Raw genomic sequence first — 23,461 nt, forward strand, 5'->3', positions numbered from 1 at the left:
TAGAAAATTCAGGAAGGAAGATGCATTCCCTTTTTACCCTCTTCTTCGCTCGGGTCACACAATAAATAATTTTGCTAAAAAGCCAATCCATTAAATTGCTTTATTTATTTGGGCATTGTATATGCTTTTTTTCCATAGATCTGCCAACATACCTTCCCAAAGAATTGCTGCTGCAGTCCTGGACCTCTCTTAAATGGTAGACAAGAATCTCCTATGAATTAGATTGAGACCATCATACTCATTTTCACTTATAACCAGATCCAGATTTGAACTTAGGTTTTCAAAGGTGGAAGGCTAGTAGAAGGCAAGAATATTTCATGCTTTAAGGGGAGGTAAAGTTACCTCTGCTCTACAAATGACATAAAGTCAATCCCACAGAAATTTGACAAACATACAGACTCAGATCACAGTAAATTATATCACTTGGCAGCTAAACTGGAGAACTAAGTCCAGAATTGCCAGCAAAACTCAAGACACACATTTGGATATATGGAAAGCTTTGAGATTTCTAACAGAAAGGAGTATGCACAGGCATCTTATGAGACTCATAAAGAACCTTATCAGTTGGGAAGGACTGTGTAAATTCTAAGGATCAGATGAAAGTTTTTTTGTGTTTTTTTCTTTCTTTCCTTTTTTTTTTTTTTTAAATAAAAGCATTCAAAAGGAGAAGATAGAACAGACAGACCATCTGCAATGTAACCACATAAAAGACCCCTGGGCAAATCCAAACCCATTAGCAGAAGTGCTTGACAAATCTGCCAAAGAGCCAGATGCTGCTTATGGAGGAGTCTTTTTCCCTCCTTGTCATCTGGATCCTCTGACTTCTGTTCCCAGAGCAGGACAATGATGACTGGTGCGCAGCCTAAACTCTGTGTAAAGAGAACTGAAGCACAGGAATTAGGCTACCTTAAAATAAATAGATGAGACCAAGTCTGAAATATTATAAGGAAAACATTCTGAACATGCATACAAGTCATGTATAACATGCAGATGTTAGAAAACAGAAAGCAAACTTGCATTTACTTTATTTCCATGTGGTCTTTATATATGAATTTTTTGCAGTTCATTCTACTCATTTCTTTTTTTTCTTCTTTTTTTTTTTTTTTCTTTTTTCTTTTCCTAGTGACTGATCAGGGTCTGGCAAGATGGCAAAGAGGTGATTTTTGGTGTGCTAAATACTAGCACAACATACTAACTACATGGTGTTAGTTAAGTACTTATAGAACACATAGATTGACAGATGACATTTAAAATGTATCTGAACATGTTGTGAAATATCTAGCCAATGAATTACACCTAAAAATATTTGAGAAAAAAAAAAAAAAAGGTGATTCATTTAAACAGCAATGTGTAACAATCTCTGAATAGGGAATTTGGATCGAACTGGACAATTTTTTAGTATTGCATTCTTCTAGGAACTTATTCAATTGGATTTGAAGTGTAAACTAGGTGGAACCAAATACTTGTATTATTCAGGCTCACCATTGGTAAAATATATTTGGATTATCTATGAGGTCAAAGAAGCTGGAACAGAATTTGAATTAGTTCTCCTGTGTGCTGCTGTAATGTGATATGACAGCAAAAAATAGACTAGGGAGAAAGAAAGAAAGAAAGAGAGCTCTTTCTCATTGTGATTAAATGTGCTGAATTTGAAGAACCAACACCGTCATTTTATGTCTCAAAATCCAGTTCAATTTTAGGAAAAAAATCTGTAAAACTATTGGTTTAAGTAAACACACTTGCAGGTATAATCTCAGCTTATATTTTTTCACTCAAAACCAGTATTTCCCTTATCCCAAGACACTCCTGAAGGCTCAAAAATATTCAGTTCTGATTAATACATTATTTAACTCAGAAATATATGTACTTGTTTTCCAACTCTCTGAAATTCAAGTAGACTTTGTATGAAAAAGTACTATGACTTTGCAGATCAACACATTCAGTCTAAACTGGTCACAACGGGCAGGGGTGGGGGGATGACAGAGAGGGAAAGGGAAGTGTAATGAATGCTTACTTTCAGAGGCCAAACCCTTGGACCTCACCTTGGGGCACAAAGCACCTCGTTTTGCAGAGCAGCAATATACTCACTTTAGACAGAAACTAATTTCAGCCTGCCAGCGACTGCCAGACTGTCACCTCGGAACGGCTGGCAGACAAGAACGCCTGGTGGTGAGCTAACGCACGCTGCCCGAGCTAATAATGCAACATGAAGAACAGGCAGAAAAGCGAACTTAAATACCACCAGTCTATGCAACTAGTGACAGCTCAGGCTTTATGTTGGGCTGCCAGTATCCACACCATAATTTAAGAGAAGCAAATTGTGTCATTTGCAGGTGGGGAGGACTCTAACCCACCACCCACACTGGTACCTGCTCAGTCCAAAATAGATGAGTAACAACCAGGTGTACACTAAGTCACTGGGATTGCTTCAGTCCTGCTCCCTCTGTGCACCTGCACCGCCAGCTACAGAAAGTTGATGATGGAGAGTGACAACAGCCTTGCAAATGGACTTAAATTTTAACTCCTGCCGTCTCCATGTACATCACATTGTGTCACCTGTTTATTCAGTAGTAAAGGCAGTACATGTATTATAATTCCTCTCTCATGGAATTAGCTACTGTAGTTGCCCAAGTTACATCGTGCAACAGCACCTGTGTATAAAAGGGAGAGAAGATAGCATTGTGAGAACTGCCCTGTGCACTGCTGTATCTGTGCTGCTACCACACTGTTCTACAATGATGACTAAGGGATTATATTGAATATTTCAATGTGCTTGAAAAACTTTGATCATAAAATTCATATTGCATTTGTTTATATGCTTATAGGTATTGCTTATAGGTTGCCAACCCCAGTCGAAAGCTATTACTATGAGTTTTTTGTGTCTACTTCTTATATATGAAATTTTGGAAATTTTTGTTGCATTCTTTTTATTTCTTCAGTTGTTTTTTTTGTGTGTTTAGTTGTTGGGGGTTTTCTTCATACTTAACTGCCATTAATACTTAGTCATTGACACAGCTTTAGAACGTCATTTCTGCAAACCTTTTCCAGCCCTCACAGAGAGCACCAGCATGCATTTCAGTTGAAGGGCACTCACAATCCCCCTGTCTGGGATGGCTGAAAGCACCTAACAGTAGCTCAGCATGTGTGAAGGGTTTCATGACTGGGGCATGCTAAATAACTTGTGCTCTTGGAGCTGGCTCAGAAATCACAAAGCACTTTGGAAGTCTCAATTATATCAAAACTATTAATTATACAATTACATGGCATGGTTCTAGACCTCCTCACAATTAACCAGAAACATTCACAAATGGAAATTGTTGCCTCTTATAGGGCACATAGAAGACAGAACTGTGAGAGGACTTTAAAACAGAGATGTGGACACAGCAATATCCTGGGAGTCACTGCTATCATTCATATATAATAGTAGTCTGTAAACTACTAACTACCCAAGATGGCAGAAAATTTTCACACAGATCACTATGGGATAGCAAAAGGGACTTGATTTATGTCTGCTGGTTATAGGATACCTTGGATGAGATCCCCACTCTAAGAAATATGCAATATTTTTACCAAGTGAAATGGCTTAACAGTCTTATGTTTAGGACACGTACTTAAGATATGTAAGACATGAGGTCAAAGGTCATATCCAGTGCATAAATGTAGAAAATAGCAACTATTTCTTGAAACACTTTAAGTTTAGATAGTTAGACAGTATTCAAAGGGATTTTAACTATTTTCAAAATACACCCTAAAGAGCAGGAATGACAGTACCTCTTTAAGGCAACAGCAAATAAATAAATACTTCTAGTTTAAATTAGCACATTCCAGCATGTAGTTGATCAGTATTTTGTATTATTTACTCTATCTCATTAATAAGACACAGTCCAACCAACATAAAAAATAAACTCAGAGCTGTTAAAATATGTTTCTTTGTTTCTTGGAGAACTTTCAATTTCCAGATGTACTATTTTTCTTTCAGTTTTTAGTATAGGTTTAAAATTATTAGCAGTGGTTGGTTCTTGCATTCTAGCAGCACAAATGCATACTAGAAAGCACTTACCTTCATAATATGTAGTGTTAGACAAAAGTACTATGTGATTGCACTAAGAGTAACTAAAAAATTTCCAAATTACTACTTCTGCTAACACCTCTGTTAAAACCTTGTTTATCCTAGTCTTTTTTTTTTTTTTTAAAGGTTATATAAGTTTCCAATAGCTGTTCAAAACCTCTTGTTTTTTCCTTGTTGCTTTTGCTTGTTTCAGAGTCTGACCCACAACTGATTCAGGTTAGTGGAAGTCTTGATACTGACATGATCTGGCTTGGCATCACACAAAGAAATTATTTGTAATATAATAGAAAATATGTTATGCCTGATTTTAGCAACAACAACAACTACAACAAAAAACCACGGGAATTTATAACAGAGGAAAAATATAAAAAATACATTAATTTTATCGTTAAAACCACAGGGATCTGTTAATATAAACCATTCCAATACTTCTCTGTGATGTCATCAGTTACCATGTGTTTGTACTCTAAATAGATTATTGCAATTTCTGTAAACATATCATATATATTTTTAGAACTCTTTGGGGGCTTGGTCCAGAGCCAATGAAAACCAACGGGCAGACAGTGACCAGCTTCAGTAGGCTCCGGGTAATCAGAAGACCAAATTTCTAAAGTTAACGCATGAGAACATCAGGGTATGGCATGCAGAGAGACACCGCACAGACTGCTCCAAAAATAGGAAAGACTTGTGCTGTCTGCAAACTACATGCCTGAAAAGCATACAACACACATAGCAAGAAAACATACTTGTTGCAAGTGCCATGTGATGGTCATGGATGTAGTATGTCATTCAATTACGTGTATCTGCGCAGTCATCTTGCTAACTGTATTACTTTGATTGACTCAAACTGCTGAAGTGGCATGCAGACTAAATATGTGCACCAAACCTTTAATAAGTAACAGATTTGTGTAAAACATTCTCTTGACTGCAAGCTATGCCTGTGTGTCCCAGAATGCAGCCTTTATAAGAAATCTTATTCCACAATGTAGTTATTTTAAAATTGGAAAATTGTGAAACATTTTTTGCCAGCCACTGTCTTAACTGAGAAGTCTGCGCTGGATCCTGCCAAACGTTTCTCTTAGGTGAAATGTTTATAACTATAGAGAACTCACTGACATGAATGCGATATTCTGACAATCACATACTGTACCTCCTGTTGACTGATTTTTTTGTTCCAATTCCTAAAATTACTTGTGGCAGTCTTTCAATTTTAGCTTTATTTATTCTGCCTTTTCCTAGCAAATTCATGTTGCTGTATCTGTTCCTCCTTATAGTTTGCCCCAAACCCAAGAAATACTAGCAGCCAGTAACAAAGCATTAAGCGCCCTTTTTTTTTTTTTCCTGACTAAAGAATAATTTTATTTTTGCATGGATTCCCTTATGGAACTGAACAGTTTTGCAGAACAGCAGAATATGAACAATCAACATAAATGCTTTCATTGGTGTATCTAGCTGGTCTTATGCAAAATCAGCAGTGCAGCAAGTAATTGCTGGTGGAGTCTGCAAGGATATTCAGGAAAAGAGGAATACATTGTCAATAGAGAGAAGCGGTTCAAATAAATAGCATCTCAGAAGCATCTTCTACACATCTACTTCACCATGAGATGAATGTGACCTTAGGAGTCTAAATTAAACTGTCATGTCAATATCTCATTTCCTCAGATGAAGCCCATTTATCACGTCACCATGATCTACAGGTTATTCAGTGTAAGATAGAGTGGTGCTACACTGCTCTTGACTCTGAAAAGTGTTTCAATTAGCCTCTAACCTAAATAAGCTACATTTGTCTCATAAACAACAAATCCCTACCTTCTAATGAAAACTTTTCAGATAGTTGAGAATTAAATGTAGGAGCGCATTTGGCTAAACAACATATCTGAAAACTTGAGAGTCTGAGCTCGCTCCCTTTTTACTGCACAACCAATACTATTTATTTTTTCTGTTATAACTGCTGAAACATTAATGACAATTTCCATAGCTGTTGCTGGCTTTTCTTGCTTGGCAGTTCAATCGTAAAGGTCCTCTTCACCATGTAATAATAAACATTTATTGTTCATCTGCTGAGCTGCAAATAAATGGAAAGGTACTGCTGGTCTCACACTCCTACAAACTGGTATGCAAATGGTTGGGTGTGCTCAAACGACCCTGGGAAAGGCACAACAGCTTCTGTCACAGAACCCATCAGACGACCTGTTCTGCTTGTATTTGGGTTGAGAAGTTATTAGACCTGGTAAATACAGATAAATGCAAGGTATCATAGAATCACAGAATAGTTTGGGTTGGATTATTTAATTCCAATCAGCCATCAAACCTGAGCTAAGAATGGGAAAGTTCTGTTGAACAAATTAGTGCAAGTAAAATTTCAGGTTGTGTTTTAACAAATTGTTAGCTCAAATTGTTATAAATGAAACACTTTTGATGATCTGGTTGTCCAGAATAAGTTGCAGGAGATATGCATCATTTCCTTTTTATTTTTGTTAAATGCACTGATGCCCATGGAAACCCTTTTAGGTAATGCACTCAGTGTTAACATGGCTCTGGTATAGCAAATATCATGAAAACTGTATTCATACCAGTGTCCCGAGTTACAGGGGAACCAAGCCTTGGTCTCATGGATGCAATGTGAAAACTGTGGTAGCTCTCACTGTTATCCAATACCATCTATTTACCTGTTAATGCATTAACTACAGTAATTGTCTCTGGACATGTATGTGCTATATCCTACAGCATTATATCCTCACAAAACAAAAACAGGAGTAGGTATCCAAATGAGAACAATGAAAAAATATAAAAGCCCATTTCTCATTCAGGGGGGTTGAAAGAGACTTTTAGGATGAAGGAAGAGAAAAGGAATGCATACCTTTTAAATCTTACAATGTGGTGCACTTTTAAGAAGGTGGGTTTGGAAGGCCAGAACAGCAATCATCTGATGAACAGCTGCAATCTATGCTGAAAGCCTCACTGAAACCCATATTAAATTGAAATATTGGAGATCTTTTTTAAACATGAAAAAATCCTCTGTGTTTTTTCGGACAGCCTATTTATCTGGCAACTGTGTCTCTGTGGACGTGACTCACCAGTAGTCAGCGTTAGTGAATTTGCTTTTCAGCAATACATAGGAACAAACTTTGTCTAACTGGTACTAACATAATAGTTACCTCTCCAGGAAGAAAATAAACTGTCTCATCTGTCAGAAAAATCTATTAATTCTTCTGCAGATTCTTCTATCCTCTACAAAGGGCAAAAAAGCCCTATAATCAGTGGACTTAGAGGAAGCTGCAGAAGACTGCTAAATTTTCCCTTTGCAGGGACTTCCTCTTCCTCTCCTCTCTATTTGATTTTATAATCCAGTAAACTAGATATCTTGGGCCAGATCTCAGTTTGTGATGTGACTTTGATCTTACAGTAGAATCTCTGACAGGCCTGGTAGGAAGGGGAAGGGAGAGGGAAAGGGGAAGGGAAGGACTTTGGGCTAGCAGTGATATGTTCATCAAGCAGTCTGTTGTCACAAAGAAAGATGCTGCCCTGGGTTGTATAGCCAAAACCAACGTGTTGTAGCTGACAGTGAAATGGAGAATGGGACCCAGTATTTACCATTTTACCAGACTTCACATATATTCTAGTATTTAACTCATTTTCATAGGAATATCTTGAGGTATGAGGCTGTAATTGTAGCTTACAAGTTTTAAGGCAACAAAACACTCCATTATTAGTATTAAAAATACTTCTCTGATTATCTATGTAAAAATGGAGTTATAACAACTGCAAACAAGTTAACTTTCATGCATCACACTAATTTTCAGTGTTTCTTATATAATATTAAATAAAATATAGGAGCTGTTCAGCATATTTGGGGGATCGGTCCCATTTATACCCAGTATATAAGACAATTAAAAGCAATGTGTGTTTATAGGCTCTGAACTTTTCCTAATCTTACTAGTGAATTTAATACATGGCCAGAGTGATGGAGTTGTCACCCATGCATGTTGCTCCTGTCTCGTCAGACCTATAGTATGACAGTCAGCAAGTCCCAACCTTTCTGGCTCCAGGAAGATATAAACATTTTGTCCAACTAGACAGATATTTAGACATGCAGGGTGAATTTGATTTTTATTACAAAATTATGTAGAAAGAATGCCTTAGTATTGCTATAGCCACAATAGCACCGTGATAGGTTTAATGCGTAAACAATCTGAGAAAGGTATTTACAAACAGCTCATACGGGTTTTGCAAAATAACCCTCAAGAGACTTAGACAGAATTTGTAAAAGTAAGGAATTTGTGAGTTACAATTTGTGACAGAGATACTGAAGATCCATGCATGGTTTTTTGTGTGTTTATAATGTGGTGGGTGCCTACCCACCATGACTTCAGTTCTTAACCACAGTTACCTGTGTGTGTCTGCAGTTTACCTGTGGAGATAATAACCATTTTTGTATAAAAAAACACCGGTGACAGTTGATTTTTACTGTCTATATAACTGGATACTTCTGGAAGGCATATTTTGATATGCTTCATAGGTTAGTATTTTTTTTTTCTGAAGGGAATTTACTAGTTACATCTGCAGTTTGAATGTTTCTTTCTAAAAGACGAACCAAGGCCAAGCAAGACAAAGAATCTGCTGATACACACATGTCACTCCAAGAATTCTCCTGACAAAGTTCCCACACCCAGTTTAATTACTTCCCTACTGTAAAAACACTTTCCATCTGCATTTATTGTAATAGTTTCAAATCCAAAACTAACACGCTATAAAGCTAGCTAAATAAATGAATGATATTGGCCTTAGGTCCCAAGCCAGGAGCTATTCTGTAAGGCTCTGTGTCTCCAGCATTCATTTTTATGCTGATGTTTCATTTTATGTGCAATGTTTTCACTTAAGACTTGTTTAGAGAAGAATTACCTTGCTCCAGGCTTTCAAGTGTTATGTGCTGTGCGGTGCCCCCTAGCGCTGCTGCAGTCAAAGGCCGTCAGAGATTCCCCTGGAAGACCCAAGTCGCACCGCGGATCGAGATCTGACAAAAAACGCTTGCTGCAGGCTGAATACACAGCATTACACACACACGGGCCAGGAACGTTAATTTCGACTGTTTCTGATATATCCTCAAACTGAGACCATGGAGCTCCAAATGAAAAAGTATTTTGGGTTTTGCTCATTAAAATAAATAAATAAATAAACAAATAAAAATTACCTGATTTCTCCTCCAAATTGACTATTTGTAACATGGTTTCCCTCTTAAACTTGGTAAAAAAAAAAAAAAAAAAAAAGTTTTCTGTTCCTCACACCTGGTATGAAGAATTTAATTACAATTCTTAAGAAATTTCCTAATGTGCAGAGATAATGACAGTATGTTATATCCTGGGTCCTCAAGCTTGTTGCAATTCATAGTCTGAAGAAACAACATCCATGGATTCTTCAAAATTTTAAATCATAATTTTAAATGTTTGAGATACAACAGTTGTCTTTAAAATTACATACATGCACAAGTGTTGTGATAAGTGGAGATTTGTTATGCCATCAAAGTAGTTGGAAAGAGCTTGATCTTTATAATAAAATTTAAACCAAAGCAGCAGGACAGCAGATACATTTTCCATTTATAAGTTATTAAATGAGAACCAAAGGACGAAATATGCCCTAAAGTATGCAAAACTACTACTGACTTCACTGGAAGCATATCAAGACTGAATTTTATATTCCCTTATACATATTCATCTCTTACCAAACTAAATGAAAGGCAAAGATGTATTCATAAGGGACACAAGAAGCTAATCAAAGAAACTCAGACAGTGCACTGCATAGCTCAAGCCACAGATACTACATCGGACTTTGACATTACATGTGGCCCCCAGCTCCCAAAGGATGCTGCTGCAACAGTGACACAAAGCTGAGGATGGGATTTGGCAAACCTTGAATTACTTAGCTTTTCTGAGTTTTAATCACAATGTTAGCATGATGTCAATTTTTGTGAAAATTAAATAGTTCTTCTAAACAGAAGCAAGACAAAGATAGGCAAAAAACACTGCAAACCACCAAATCTTAAGAAAATCACCCATTGTGGCTCAACAGTTTACTAATTAACAGAAACACACAAACCTAAAACAATTGCTACTTCACCTGCTCAGAACTATACGTACTTGTACCTCCACGTGCAAAACACAGAAATTAAATGCATCTCCTATTCCCCATGTACATGAAATTAGCAAAGACAGTGTTTGAAAAGTTTCATTTTAAAGAGTACATAGCCTCTTCCTAACTTATAAACACAGTGCCATGCTTTTCGGAAGTGAAAAAAAAAAAAGTTTTGATAAAGGTAAATTTTCACAAATTACGACAGAACTGCCAACACAGGAAATAAACTGTATTACTAGTAAACATCAGGTTTCTCATGTATGCAGAAAAGGGACAAAAGAAAAAAAAAAAGTGAAATTTGATTACATAGATTTCTTTATGATATTTCTTAGGATTTTCTTTTAAGTTGAGAATGATAATTCAGCATTATGGCACAATTTATACTTATCAACCCTGATGACAGCCCCCATCTCAGACTGAGGGGAGAAAACCTTCTAGAGTGAAAAGCACTTAAAATTAACCCAGTCCTTCACTCTTTGCAAAGCAGGTCTCTCGCACACAGTGCTATGTATCTGCAGCTCAGCTCTGTATCATGCTGCACCACCGAGCTGCAGGCAGTCAGCACTTGCCTTTCGTTACCATACCTGGTGTTCGGAGGCTCTGACACATCTGATTCTGTACACGTTTTCTTTACCTGCAAAAGCAAAGGATTTCCACAGTTACTCTCACTTGAAACACAACTTCCTTGCTCACCGTTCACGCACTTACATTGCTTAAAGTGGATGCAACTCTGCTCACCATGATCTCTATAAAATACTTCCCGCGTTTTACAGCAGCAGTATGCAGTACTAAACAGTGTGTTTCATTATTATCCCGTGAACGGCTGCCAAATGCACTTCCCTAGGCTCCATTAGTATGTAAAATGTTCAGCTAAAATAGCTTGGGAGTAGCCTAACTGGGAACAAAGAAAGCAAAGAACCAGGTTCCCCACTTGGAAACCAGAAAGCCATACTGTTCTCAGCTCAGTAAAGAAATGTTTTCCCAATTGATACTGCTTCTGTTTCCTGCTAAAGCTCACAATAATAAACACTAGATTCTGGGGCAAAGTGCAGTGCTAGCTAAATAATTCATACACTAATTTTCATTTTGTGAATCTCCTAACTGTATGTTAAATGTGTTTTCCTAATGCATCAATGAACTTAAAACACCACATACAGCATTTGCACACATATTTGCAATATATAATCACATAAACGGTAGTTTGACTTCCATATTAATCTTTGCAATACATTGCTGTTAGCCAATTAAGGGTGAAAAAAATCCATTACTTTCCAATAAAAATATAAAACTGTTCTCTTACTATCAGCTATCTCTTTGGGATCTTCAGGATTTCTTGCAAAAATTTAACTGTACCTTCTGTACAACTTTTCATACCTTCAGCAGAGAAACAAGCATTTTGATCACTTGTGTGCTAATGCAGAATTCAGGGTTGTACAGGAGGTTTCAAAATTCCTTTTCAAAGCCATCTAGAAATACTCATAGTCACTCAAATTCACTTCATGTGACTTGCACAATGCAAAGAACATTCCCATTACAACTAGCACGTGTTCAATGACAGTTTTTCAGATTACCTTGCATCAAAAGATTTTCCTATAACTTCTTGCTACTTTAAAAGTATTTTTGAAAAAAAAAAAAAAAAAAAGATTGTGACTCTGACTCAGTTCTGTTGAAGTCAAAACTACAAATATTCACCAGGTCCAAAAGAAAAAGGATTAGGTTAATGCTAAGTATTTTCTCTGAAAACCTTGGCTGAATGCCATGCAATATCACTCAAAGATGTCTAAGCACAAGCATGGAGTTAAGGATGGTCATTATTGTTCTTCATTTGAGTTCTATATACTCAGCAAACAACATAGTTACATACTTGGTTATTCATAGAAATCAGTTTTCGGTAGCAATAATGACAGTTTCCCCCAAGAAAACAACAACTTAAAAGAACTTAAAGCTGTATTTATTACTATACAGTGACACCCTAAACACTAAAAAAACATAAAACACAAAGAATCTTCTAAATATTTTGTCTTGCTTGATTTTTGCTACAAAACCTTTTTCAGCCTATCTATTTATCAGTTTCATCACTGCTGATTTTCAACCTCATGGATTTTTTCTTCACTGTTCATACTATGCTACTCCATGGACTGTAGTTTCAGCGTATTGTGGAGACGGTGCAGAGACTCAGCCTGAAGGACAATGAAAGCCCATGTAAATCTATTCCATAAATATTTAGACACAAATATCATTGCTACATTTTTTTGTTCACTACACTATTATTAAAGTAATACTAGATCTGAAATACATTAAAAAACTTGAGATATACGCACGTAATTGAGTACCAAGTAGATGCCCACAATTTGTGTTAAGGTACAAACAAAAAAAATACCCACTCAGATTAGTGTACTGAGTGTCAACATTACAGGCAATTGTTCAAAACAGTAATTCAAAATCATTCAAAGAAACTGAATTTGAAAGAAACCTTCCTTGAGAGGCAGGCGTGTACTTTCAGAAGCAGACTTTCTCAACAGGAAGTTATGGAGGGACTTGACCAGAAAAATAACGTTTCAATTTTACATAGAAAATTAATATATAAATGCATCTAATTAATGTATGCAGTAAAAACCCCAGTAAAGCTTTTTCCTTGTCTCTAACATATATTACGTCTGGGCCATTTTTGCCATCTCTTTGCTGTTAAGTTTACAGGCATTTACCTTTGTCAGTTCCCACCAATAGCACTCTCAGTTATATTGGCACCAGGGCTCAGATCTTAATCCCCAGGTCAGGAGAGTTCAACCAAGCACTTCAGCCAGTGCTTGCAGAGTCTGACAGTCACCCAGCACATCCTAACACTGATTTTGCAAAGTGATGACAGGTCCTTTGGTGGGCAGTTACCACGGAAGCCCAAAGATAATTCAAACATACACTAAAGCTATTTGAGCACTTTCAACACACACAACACACTAAGAGCCCTTATGTTCCTGGGCAGGGAAGAGGAGGACTTCTCCAAGTTATGCAAAAGTTGGGTATTCACAGCCAAGTTGTCCTACCCCTGCTCACACAACTACTGCATCGTGTTTTGACCAACATTAAACAAAGAAATTGAGATGACTGAGAGATTATGCGCTACCTGCATGGTGAACATATACACTACCTACATGGTGATCATATGAAAAAAAATAATATATATATATGTATACTGTTATACCTTAAAAGGTAGAAAAGCCATGGTCCAATTGTATCAAAAAGACTCACCTGTGAGGTGGAACAAACTCTAGGGAGAAACAAAAACAAAACAAACAAACAAAAAGAGTACTAAATATTCAAGAATATTGCAATGAAAACAAAATACTTACAAAATAAGAATATTTCAAGTTTTCAGCTTGGTATATATGCAGTTTGTCTGTGATCATTGTCTGAGGAAGCGTGCAGTATGAGCACACTGTATATACTTGTCTTTTCCTTTGAGACTGAATGTAAACTTCATTATGCATCTTTAGGGTCTCTCTTTGAGAGAAAAGACTTAATAAATAAAAATGTTATTTCTTAAAGGAGGATCAGGCATGTGATTTTCTTTCAAGTGGCTGTATGGAATGAACACCATTTCTCTTTAGGGCTACTCAAGTAGCAAAACATATTTTGTTATTCATAAAATTATGCCACCCTTGAAGGTGAACAGAAAATCACTGTGAAAACTTATGATCAAAGACTAAATATCGTTTCCTTTGTCTTCAGCTGCACTGTTTTTCCTCTTAATCTGCTTTGCTGACTGTTTTCAAAATAATTAACTTTCACTAACACCACATTTATTTACATTCGCATGTGTTAAATGTTATAAAAAGAACCTTTTTCTTCACTCCTACTCTGTTTTCCTTTTTTCCCCCCTCTGTTTACACAGGTTTTCTCATCATTTCAGTTATATGCTTGTTGAGAATCATTCACTAGAGTGGTAAGATATCAGTTTCAGTTGTTTTTGAATTTTACCAAATAGTGTTGAAATCTCCTACCCTGTCTGCCTACTACAAAACACTTGAAATGTTTCAGCTAAAAATACTTAAATCCAATTTTTTAAGAAAACATGCTGTTGAGTTCATATTTTAAGTCATGTAACTATGCTGTTGAGTGGCTTTTGTGCCCATAAATTCTGAGGCAGAATCCCAGAACTGGAAGTGGGTGAGTACAAGGTGTACTGGTACCCAGGAATCATCATCTCTGTGAAAGGGTGTCCAAATTTTTTTTAGGTTTATAAGCTTCTAAAAGCTGTTTTCACACCATTAGTGGAGTCCTCTTGTAATCTGGCTCCTGAATTTTTGAAGACCCTATCTGTACTGAATGCTCTTGATCTCAAAGAGGCTGGAGCCAAGTAAGAATTATTAACTACTTCTCTTGACTGCCAGGAGCACCTGTGGCATCAGGAAGGGGACTATCCTTCTTTACTCGGTCAGTTCAATGTCCCTCCATGAAGACACCTGGGCAATGTCAACAAATAGAAAAATCCTGTAGCCTCAAATATGGGGACAAGGAACAGGAGAAAAATCTTAACAGGGAGAGGGGACAGAAACCATGATGCAAAAGAAGAAAGGGATCTGCAGGTAGCAAAATCACAGGAGGTCAGAAGCCAGCTGAAAAAAAGTGGCTAATGTAGGGATGGGTGTGGATAGTGGAGGAGTACTGCGTCTTGTTGGGACAGGACAGAACAGCACATCTTGCTCTCCTGTAATAGGATTTGGGAGTAAATACCATAATGACAAGCCTGTGCAATCATCAAATATCGATGAAAGTCACTAGTAGAGGCTTTATTTACCAGTCTACACAGAATAACAGGCTATTTCTGGTACACCATCTACACTGCACACCTAATTAATGATCCAAGCTGGGAAACTATACTTTGAACTTACAAGATGGTGCACAAATGTTACGTTTAACCAGAAAAATGATGGTCTAATTTGCCTCAAATTGGTGACAACTTTAGTCAATGTTTTATACAATTTCTGCCTTAATTCCTGCCTTGGTTCTTCAGATTTCAAACATAAACACTGTTTTAAGTGTCTGATACTGTGAGAGCAGCATGAAAATGAGACGCATTTATTAAACACTGAAGAACTTTGGTTAATGTATATAAGAAATATCTACAGGACAAAGAATGATTTTATAGTCATTCTGGAATTTAGATGCTTCATGTTTAACAAATATAGACTGAGGAACATAAAAAGAAAAATCTAACTACGCATTCACTGAAAAAAAGTAGACATCCACTGGAAAGCCTAATGTGTCACGTAATAAGAGCCGCACCATAATGCATAAGAGACTGGATTTCCACAGGCCATATTAATTCTGGCATTTCCTTGCTTCTGATGTTTTCCTTTGCAACGTTAACATCCTTTTAACATGATTTTATTGGACCTCATTACACTAGATGTTAAACCATGAACTGGTCCTGCTCTGCGAGGTGTTCTCACACACACACTCACAGTATTAAACTCATAATGCAACACAGGTGAGAAATCCCTTCTAGCACTTACAGTAAGCACAGCTGAAAAATCTTGCAACATCAGCAGTAAATTATTCTGGCAATGAATCTGCTGAGCTCCCTCACCTACGACATAAAATACGGCCTTGAGCACCCCTCCCAGACTGGTGAGCATTTAATGGGGAGCCTGCAATGCTTTGGGTCTGAATGAAGTAGCTCTGCATGGTGGAGCTGTGGAAGATGTGATATTAAGGAGGCAAGAGTGAAGCGGGAAAAACACTCTTTGCAGATGCAAAGACATATCAAAGCATGTCTACATGTTTGTTCAGCCTGTGGTGATGCTGTCTCTGATTGGTCTGGAGCATGGGCACACCAAGTGCACTTCTACTGCCTAGATGCTTCCCTACAGTAAGTTACTGTTGTGTGAAAGCTCACTGGCTCCCACTGACCAGCAAGAGAGAGGTCCAACTCTGTGGAATGAGCAGGGGAGGATGGGGAATTCAGGGGAACATTTTGATGGACACATAGGAAAAGAGTTTAGCTCAGGATGTCTGTGCAAGTGAAGAGTAAGGAACAGTAGCTTATAGTTCAGATATTTTTTATGTGCTGACTTCAACACTACTTACATACAGCTCTGTAACTGTCTTGATGATAAAATGCTTAGAAAAGAGACTGTCTGTACAATGTCTAATATAACCGGGATTTCCTTTGCTACCATGACACCCTTCATTACTACTATAAAACAAATAAATTAATAATTTCTTGGCCTGCAAAAACAAGGCAAGGACTGGCTTAAAGATACAGTGCTAAGGTATAGTAACAAGTTGTAGGCATTCTATACATGCATATGCTTTCAAACTGATTTAAAGAAAATATATAAATGTTTTTGAGAATTAAGCAGGCTTTTGATGACCAAATTCAAATAATACTATAGCTATGCATATATATATATGAAGAGAAAATCTCAGTGAAGGTTCTGCAGAGAGAAACAGAAATGCTGAAGTCATTTAGAGAAATATCTGAAAATAATTCTAAATAATCCCAAATTCTCAACTGAATTTTTCACAGTAAATCACTTATGTTACACTTCTAGGTCTCATCAGGGTTTCAATTAAGACTAATAACAATAAAATTTTATAACACAAATTTATATGAAAGTATAAATAATTAATGCAATGCTTTAATTACTTACCATCAGGTGTTAACTAGGTTTCTGACTTAGTTAAAAACTCAAACACTGATGCTACTGCTGACGGACAGATCTTGACACAACAGTAAATTGATTTTTTTTTAAATTATTTTTTTCCACAGTGAAGAACTGTACATCATTGTATTTTATCTGAATCACATCCTGAGGTAGATTTATCGTATCTCAGTGGATCTAAAAATACAACAGCTCTAATTTCAATGGAAGAATGAAGGAAAACTTGCTATAAGAATCAACTTAACTTCAAGGAGAAATTTGAAGAAATTCACAAGATTAAATTTAGTTAAGTATTAAAGTTCTGGTTTGTTTGTTTGTTTGTTTGTTCAGGTTTTCCATTAAATCCTCTATCTGAAACACTCACTACAGTAATGAAGAGGGATAGCTCCTGGTAAATTTTTGTGCTTCATAGCCTCAGCTTCTCTGAACTAGTCATTGTCTCTACTAATTTGAAGAAGGCACTATCACTGACAAAGCATGTATTAATCTATTAAATGCTTCCACTTTTTGAGATGACTCTCTGTAATCGCTTATAATCACCAGTTATCACTGTAATCACCAATATTTCAGATCTCCTGAATAGACTGTAGATGATAATGAGAATGAAACATTGACAGGAACCAGCCTACAGACAGGCCAAGAGGCTGCAAAGCTGTGTTGTATTTCCCATAGATCTTCTTGCACCAGGCTGGAACGATGAGTATTGCCACACTAGAGCCCTTTGCTGGAGTGCACAGTACATAGGAAATGAAGTAACAAGGGATTTAATCAATCCAGGTAAATGTATTTTTCATACTTACTGACCATAATGACTGTTTCTTTCAGGAATATTTCACAGTCTTATGGCTGACACAAACCCTGGTGCTAATTTAATCAGAAAGATTTACCTAATATAAAACTGGGTTTGTATTTGCAAAGTTTTACAGAAGGAGGTCTCATTAAGATGTATTCACGGTATAAACTGATAAAATCTGAGACAACCTTACCTCGTCAATTTCCTCATTCATAGGCTATCTTTAGGGTCAAAACTTTCCTTCCCTGGTACTTTCTTACCAGTGGAAGGGTTTCATACATGTTTGTTTTTGCAAACTGATTAATGGGTTCACTCGGTTCAGAGTTCTAAGCTTCTTTCAAGTTTTTTTTTTTTTTTCCCTCTTTTATATATATACCTGAAAACATTTTTAAAACACATTTTAAATTCTCTTTGGCACAAGTGCACTTTCAAAAATATCAAAGGGTGTGATGGTCTAGTCATAATTTAAGTCATGGTAAAGTACTATCTTCTTGCAATGAAATGCCTTTATTTATACACTGTGGGGAAAAAAAAATCATTCTTTTTTTCTTTTTGTTTGTTTGCATTAGATGAAAGAAGGAAATATGCCTTTCCTTAACTGGTGGAGCAGGCAGGGCAAATGCCATACCACAATAGCACTTTTTGTTTCAGCATCAGTTACCTAATAGCTCAGAGCTCACAGAACACTTTCCCCTGCCCTGTTGGGAGGATGGGCCATCGGGCTGGCTTCTTTCCCAGAAAGAAAGAAAGGAGCTAGCTCCCCATTCAGCAGTTGCAAAGGCAAGGAAGCTCCACCAGTCTGGAGGAGGGAGAAACTCGTTTATCGACCAAGTCAGGTTCAGGAAGAAATACTAAAGTACTACCACTGGAAAACTCACTTACCGCCAGCCCCCCCCCCCGCCCCCCCCAATCCCTTTCTCTTTTTTTTGACCGTTTGTTTTTTAAAAAATGAAGTTAAGTCTGTGGTCTGCTGTTGTCACATCAGCAGTATGCATCATTGCAGCTGAATCTGCAAGTACTACTTCGGTGCCTCCCCACTATCTACAAACTGGAAATCAGCTAGAAGATACTGAAAAACACTTCCTGTTTTTATTTCAGTTATGGTCCCATGATCTCCCTCACACTTGTTATAATCCAACCATTTTTAATTAGTTTTAAGTGTATTCTTTTTTAAATCTCAATATTCCTAGATATCATTGATCTCTTTTTCAGCAGAGAAACACAGTGAGATGCAGGAAAAGAGCCGTGATACTCACTGCTGTCTAGATTTAGTTTTGTGATTCCCCAGCTCCACAGATATATCGTAAGCAAAAATATCGAAAATGCTTTGGAGTTACCATTTGATATTCAAAGGAATAACAAGTCATCTCCTGTTATATGCATAAAATTCAGCGCCCCCTCAAAAAAAAAAAAAAAAAGAAAAGAATTATTTTATTTCCTCCTGCTTTTCAAAACTAACCAGGGCCAAAAAATGCAAAGAAAAAAAAAAAAGTAAACTTTGAAGCTGAAATTTAAAGCAATGAAAGTCAGGAAGTTCAAAAGTTAATGTTCCTATGGCTGTGTTAACTTGGCCATGTTGCAAATACATCATGCAAATACTTCAAGTTATTTTGTTAAAGGCACATAGTACTGTGCCATAAAGCACAGTAAAAAAACATACTGTTTTCTTTTCATGTGGAAACCATCTTGTATCAACAGCGATACAGTGTCCAGTGCTAATGCTGATTTCTCTACCACAAGAAAAGTACCTCTACCACAAGGGGCCTCACTGTTCTGAAGATGCTGATGCTTCTTTGGGATCCAGCTTTCTCTTAGCTCACCCAACAGTCTACGTGCTGACCTTCCAAGTAACAACAGCCAACTTATCTCCTGAGACTTTTGCCTCACCGGAAAATAACACCTTTCCCCCACTAATATCAAAGAAAATTTGCATCGCTTTTCCATCCCTCATTTAGAGGAAATTTAAAAAAAAAGGCCTTGTCCTTCTACCTAGGAGCACTGCTATCCAAGTGCCTTTCATGGGTATAGCAAACATGGTCACACATCCATTGAATATTCATCCTCACCACAGATGATGAAATACATATAGGTAAAATTTCCTCTTGTAATAGAGAAGTCCTTCCAACTATGTGTTTTTTTTGTTTGTTTGTTTTGTTTTGTATTTTGTGTTTTTTTAACATACATATGGTTATGTGCTAAGGTTAAAGGTGATGAGCTCCCAAAAATGTGCCTTAGTCTTGGTCAGCAATATTCAGTTTCTTAGCTCTGCTGAGAGGTCCACTCCCTGAACTTTGGTGAGCCTTGAGGAAGATCCATCTACACCACCACCAGCTTCACCCTCCGCTCTGTTTTAGAGGTGAATATACATCAGCTGCATTCTTCATCTCAGAGCTAAAGGGGCTTTAAAGACGAGGCTTGTGGATTTGAACTACATTCAGAAAGTTCCGGGCATGTAGTTTAGGGCAAAAAAAGACAGACCTAGTGTGTTCACAATACTGTGATGTGAACTTTGTACTAATTACTTTTCTAGCATCAAAGTCTTCATCAATGTCTAGCCAATTTAAGAATAAATGAATACCTGACTCAAATCACTCTCGGATAGAATGGCATTGAATAGTTTGGGTCCACTGAAAGCATAATATATTGAATCGGCCACACAACAACTTTGTTCATTAATGATAAAAAGGACATTCCCAGGTTGACTTGAATTACTCAATTCTACGTGGTAGATACAAGCTGTCTCGAGTGTAGTCACTCATTTACCACTATCACTTTTTGTCCTGCTCAGATACACTTTTGCTTCGCTGTTGGTCTTATCCCAGGCTTTGGGGTCCTATAGCTATGGCAAATACAGCCAGATGTAAAGGCAGGGGATCAGTATATTATCTGTGTCTGGCAGCACAACACAAGTTTTGTGACCAGCCCAGTACATACATGTCATACAGAGTCAGAAGAAGTACTGATCCATGTAGATGTGCTCATGGAAAGCAGAAAAACTAGTGATGAATCACAGCTTTTCATTACAATTTTTAGTCCATTTATTAAGAAGGACTCAAGTCACTTCTGTGTCTTCTGGATCCCTCTTCATCTCTCAGGAGAGAAAACGATTTTGAGCGGATAGTGTTGTATGTGATAGAGAACCAGAAAGACAGGAAGGTGTAACTGAGTGTTATTCACAGATCAAAAAAGATCATCTAACTTTTCAATTAAAGCAATTCACTTCCACATCCTGACTTGAGCTCAGACTGTACATGGTCTAAAATATCAACTTGAATTAAATTATCTTTTAACTGGCCATTGGGTAGTTTTGCAGTGGTCAGGCTCAGGAAGTAGGAGGCTTGACTATAGCTGCAGAAAAGGATCACTCCAGACTCTTGGCTTCTCCAGCCCCAGTTGAACTCCAGGATGCTTGACAAAAAAAAAAAAAAAAAATAAAAATAAAAATAAAAAAAAAATTCCTGCTCTGAAAGGTGATTATTTTTGCCAGAAAGGATGACAGTTGTTAACTGCTCTCCTTCACAACCCTGAAAGGCAGGAAAATTTCTATGTTGAGTACATGTACTAGGATTTGGGAATGCAACAGGCAGTGACTAACTGCACTAATCTCAGGAAATGATATGCTCCTGCCTATATTCACATGGGCATGCATTGGTACCTTCTTATTTCAACAGCTCTGAGGGTAACAGAAATAGCTAATTGAGGCTATGTTGTACTAAGTCCTTTAGCAAAGGGCATTTGCTGAGCTAGAGTTGTCAAAGATTGGGGTAAACCTACGAAGATTTAAGCATAAGTTTAAATGAGAACATGATGGTTAGGCTCATTATCCACAGCGAAACAATTTAGAATAAAGAAGGTAAGCATGTGAATATGCCTTTGTAGGATGGGGGCAGGGGGGCTAAATTAATGCCAAACAGCAACAGGTGGATAGAGTGAGTAGACAGGTTGGAGGGAGGACAATCACAGTAATATGAGCAGGTAATATGAACGCGATCTTAGCTCAGCACCTGCCTACCATTATCAGCTAGCAGAGTCCTGTAGGCATTCTGGAAGATGGGAGATAGATGGAGACCAAGTTAAAACAGTATTCAAATAAAAATAATAAAACAAACCAAACAAACGAACAAAACCAAAACAAAAACAAAAGCTGCCCTGCTATTCTATTCTTACTAGTTTTAGATCAGAGATATTCAGCTGTAAGTATCTGTCTTTTCAACAGGTACTATCTATGAATCTGAACATAAATAGATAATTTGGTCTAGGAAAATAGTCCAAGGTAAAGTCATCAGCTAATTGTACAATGCCAGTATTTTCTGTACCATGCACAGAAGCTATTCCAATTAAAAAGATGTACTTAGAATATGTACAGATGATGACATTACAAAACACAAACAAAAGTGGATTCAAGACTGGAAAAAAAATACGGAAGAGAAGGTAATAAACTTTTAGGCATCATATTCCACCTTGAAAATTACCAAGTAAACCTCCAGTACATGTACAGTAAACAGCTGTCTTTTTTCTTCAGTACCATACATTTCTGTTCTTCCTCATTACTGACACTAATTTGCTTAGTATTGTAGAAATAATTTCTAGCAGCTGCTGTAACATTAATAAACTACATCAGACAACCAAAAACTGTGGCAACCTACTTCCATTAGAGTATGAATGCAAAAAATTCTCTGTAGCTCAAACTACTTGCCGGTCAAAATGAGATAATCAGTTCTTTATGGTCCATATGTTGTCTAACTCATGAAGAAATAATTTGTTAGCAGAAAGATAAAGTAACACACAACACTGCAGTATAAAATTTCACAAACAAGTGGACATAATCCAAAGACATATTCACATGCATTTGTATCATCATGCAACAGAATGTAGTTAGTTTCTGGTTAGTTTCCAGTGTCTCTAGAACACTTCCATAAAAGTGTTGTCTAAAACACTTTAAGAAAATGCTGCTAAAAAACAAGTCTTTTTTTAAAGGGTGGAGAAAAAAGAATATTAATTTACCTGAGGCAAACTACAGATAAAGGAATTTCTAATGAGTGCATAAGAAAATATAATACATGCAATGTACATCTAGTTACTCTACTTTTGCAAGTAACATAGAAGAAAAATACTATCTAGTGAGACTGCATTTATATATATATATATATATGGTGTGTACATATATATAAAATTTACATTTAATTTTTAAAATATTAATGAGCAAGTGAATTCCAGGTACATTTACAGCACAACACCCGCAAAAAAATATTATAACTATCACAGTGTTAAAATAACATCCAGAGAAAATAATCACAGAAGAATAAATGTTTCATTTTATTTATATAGAGGAATGCAATGTGTTTGCTTTTAGAGTAGTAACAACAACAGCCACAATTAGAATGCATGTTAAAAACTCTAACCATTCTTTCTTTTCCTTTTGCTTTATGCAATAGTTCTTAACACTAACCAGAATAGCTGTATTTATATTATAAAGAATGTAAAGAAATCTCAGGCCATCATCTAATAATATATTTTTCATTATTAGTCAACAGAGACAACATCAGAGGTAATACAGCTCTTAAAATGCCACAGAAAGAATCACAAGATGCCTTGACAGATCATATTTCACCTCATATATAAGCCATTTTTGCCTCATTTTTCAGGTTTGAAAGTTTGACTGGTTCATACTACTGTATACTACTTTACACTAGCATACCAAAACATTTTTCAGATTTTTCATTATACTGCTATTTTAGAATGTGTATTTTACTTAAAAAAAAAAAAAGTTTTATAAATAGAAATAGTAAAATCAGCTTTCCAGAA

The 23,461-nt window shown here is 36.7% G+C and overlaps 1 protein-coding gene and 1 long non-coding RNA gene across 6 annotated transcripts in view; one reads left to right on the forward strand and one right to left on the reverse strand.

Moving 5' to 3' along the window:
- Positions 1-23,461, reverse strand: part of EYA4 (EYA transcriptional coactivator and phosphatase 4) — a 154,455-nt gene that overhangs the window by 62,908 nt on the left and 68,086 nt on the right. For all 5 annotated transcript variants that reach the window (XM_080583813.1, XM_080583817.1, XM_080583815.1 and 2 more), the window contains exon 3: positions 10,783-10,832. In XM_080583813.1, coding sequence (XP_080439939.1) covers positions 10,783-10,832 — 50 coding nt within the window. The remainder of the gene's footprint in view (positions 1-10,782; positions 10,833-23,461) is intronic.
- LOC308191443 lies at positions 11,611-22,619 on the forward strand. The gene is made up of 3 exons (XR_013947992.1): positions 11,611-16,067; positions 16,971-17,640; positions 19,355-22,619. It is a non-coding gene; the product is annotated as an uncharacterized lncRNA (long non-coding RNA).

Source organism: Anser brachyrhynchus (genome assembly GCF_964034855.1).
Source record: "Anser brachyrhynchus genome assembly, chromosome: 3".
Classification (NCBI taxonomy): Eukaryota; Metazoa; Chordata; class Aves; order Anseriformes; family Anatidae; genus Anser; species Anser brachyrhynchus.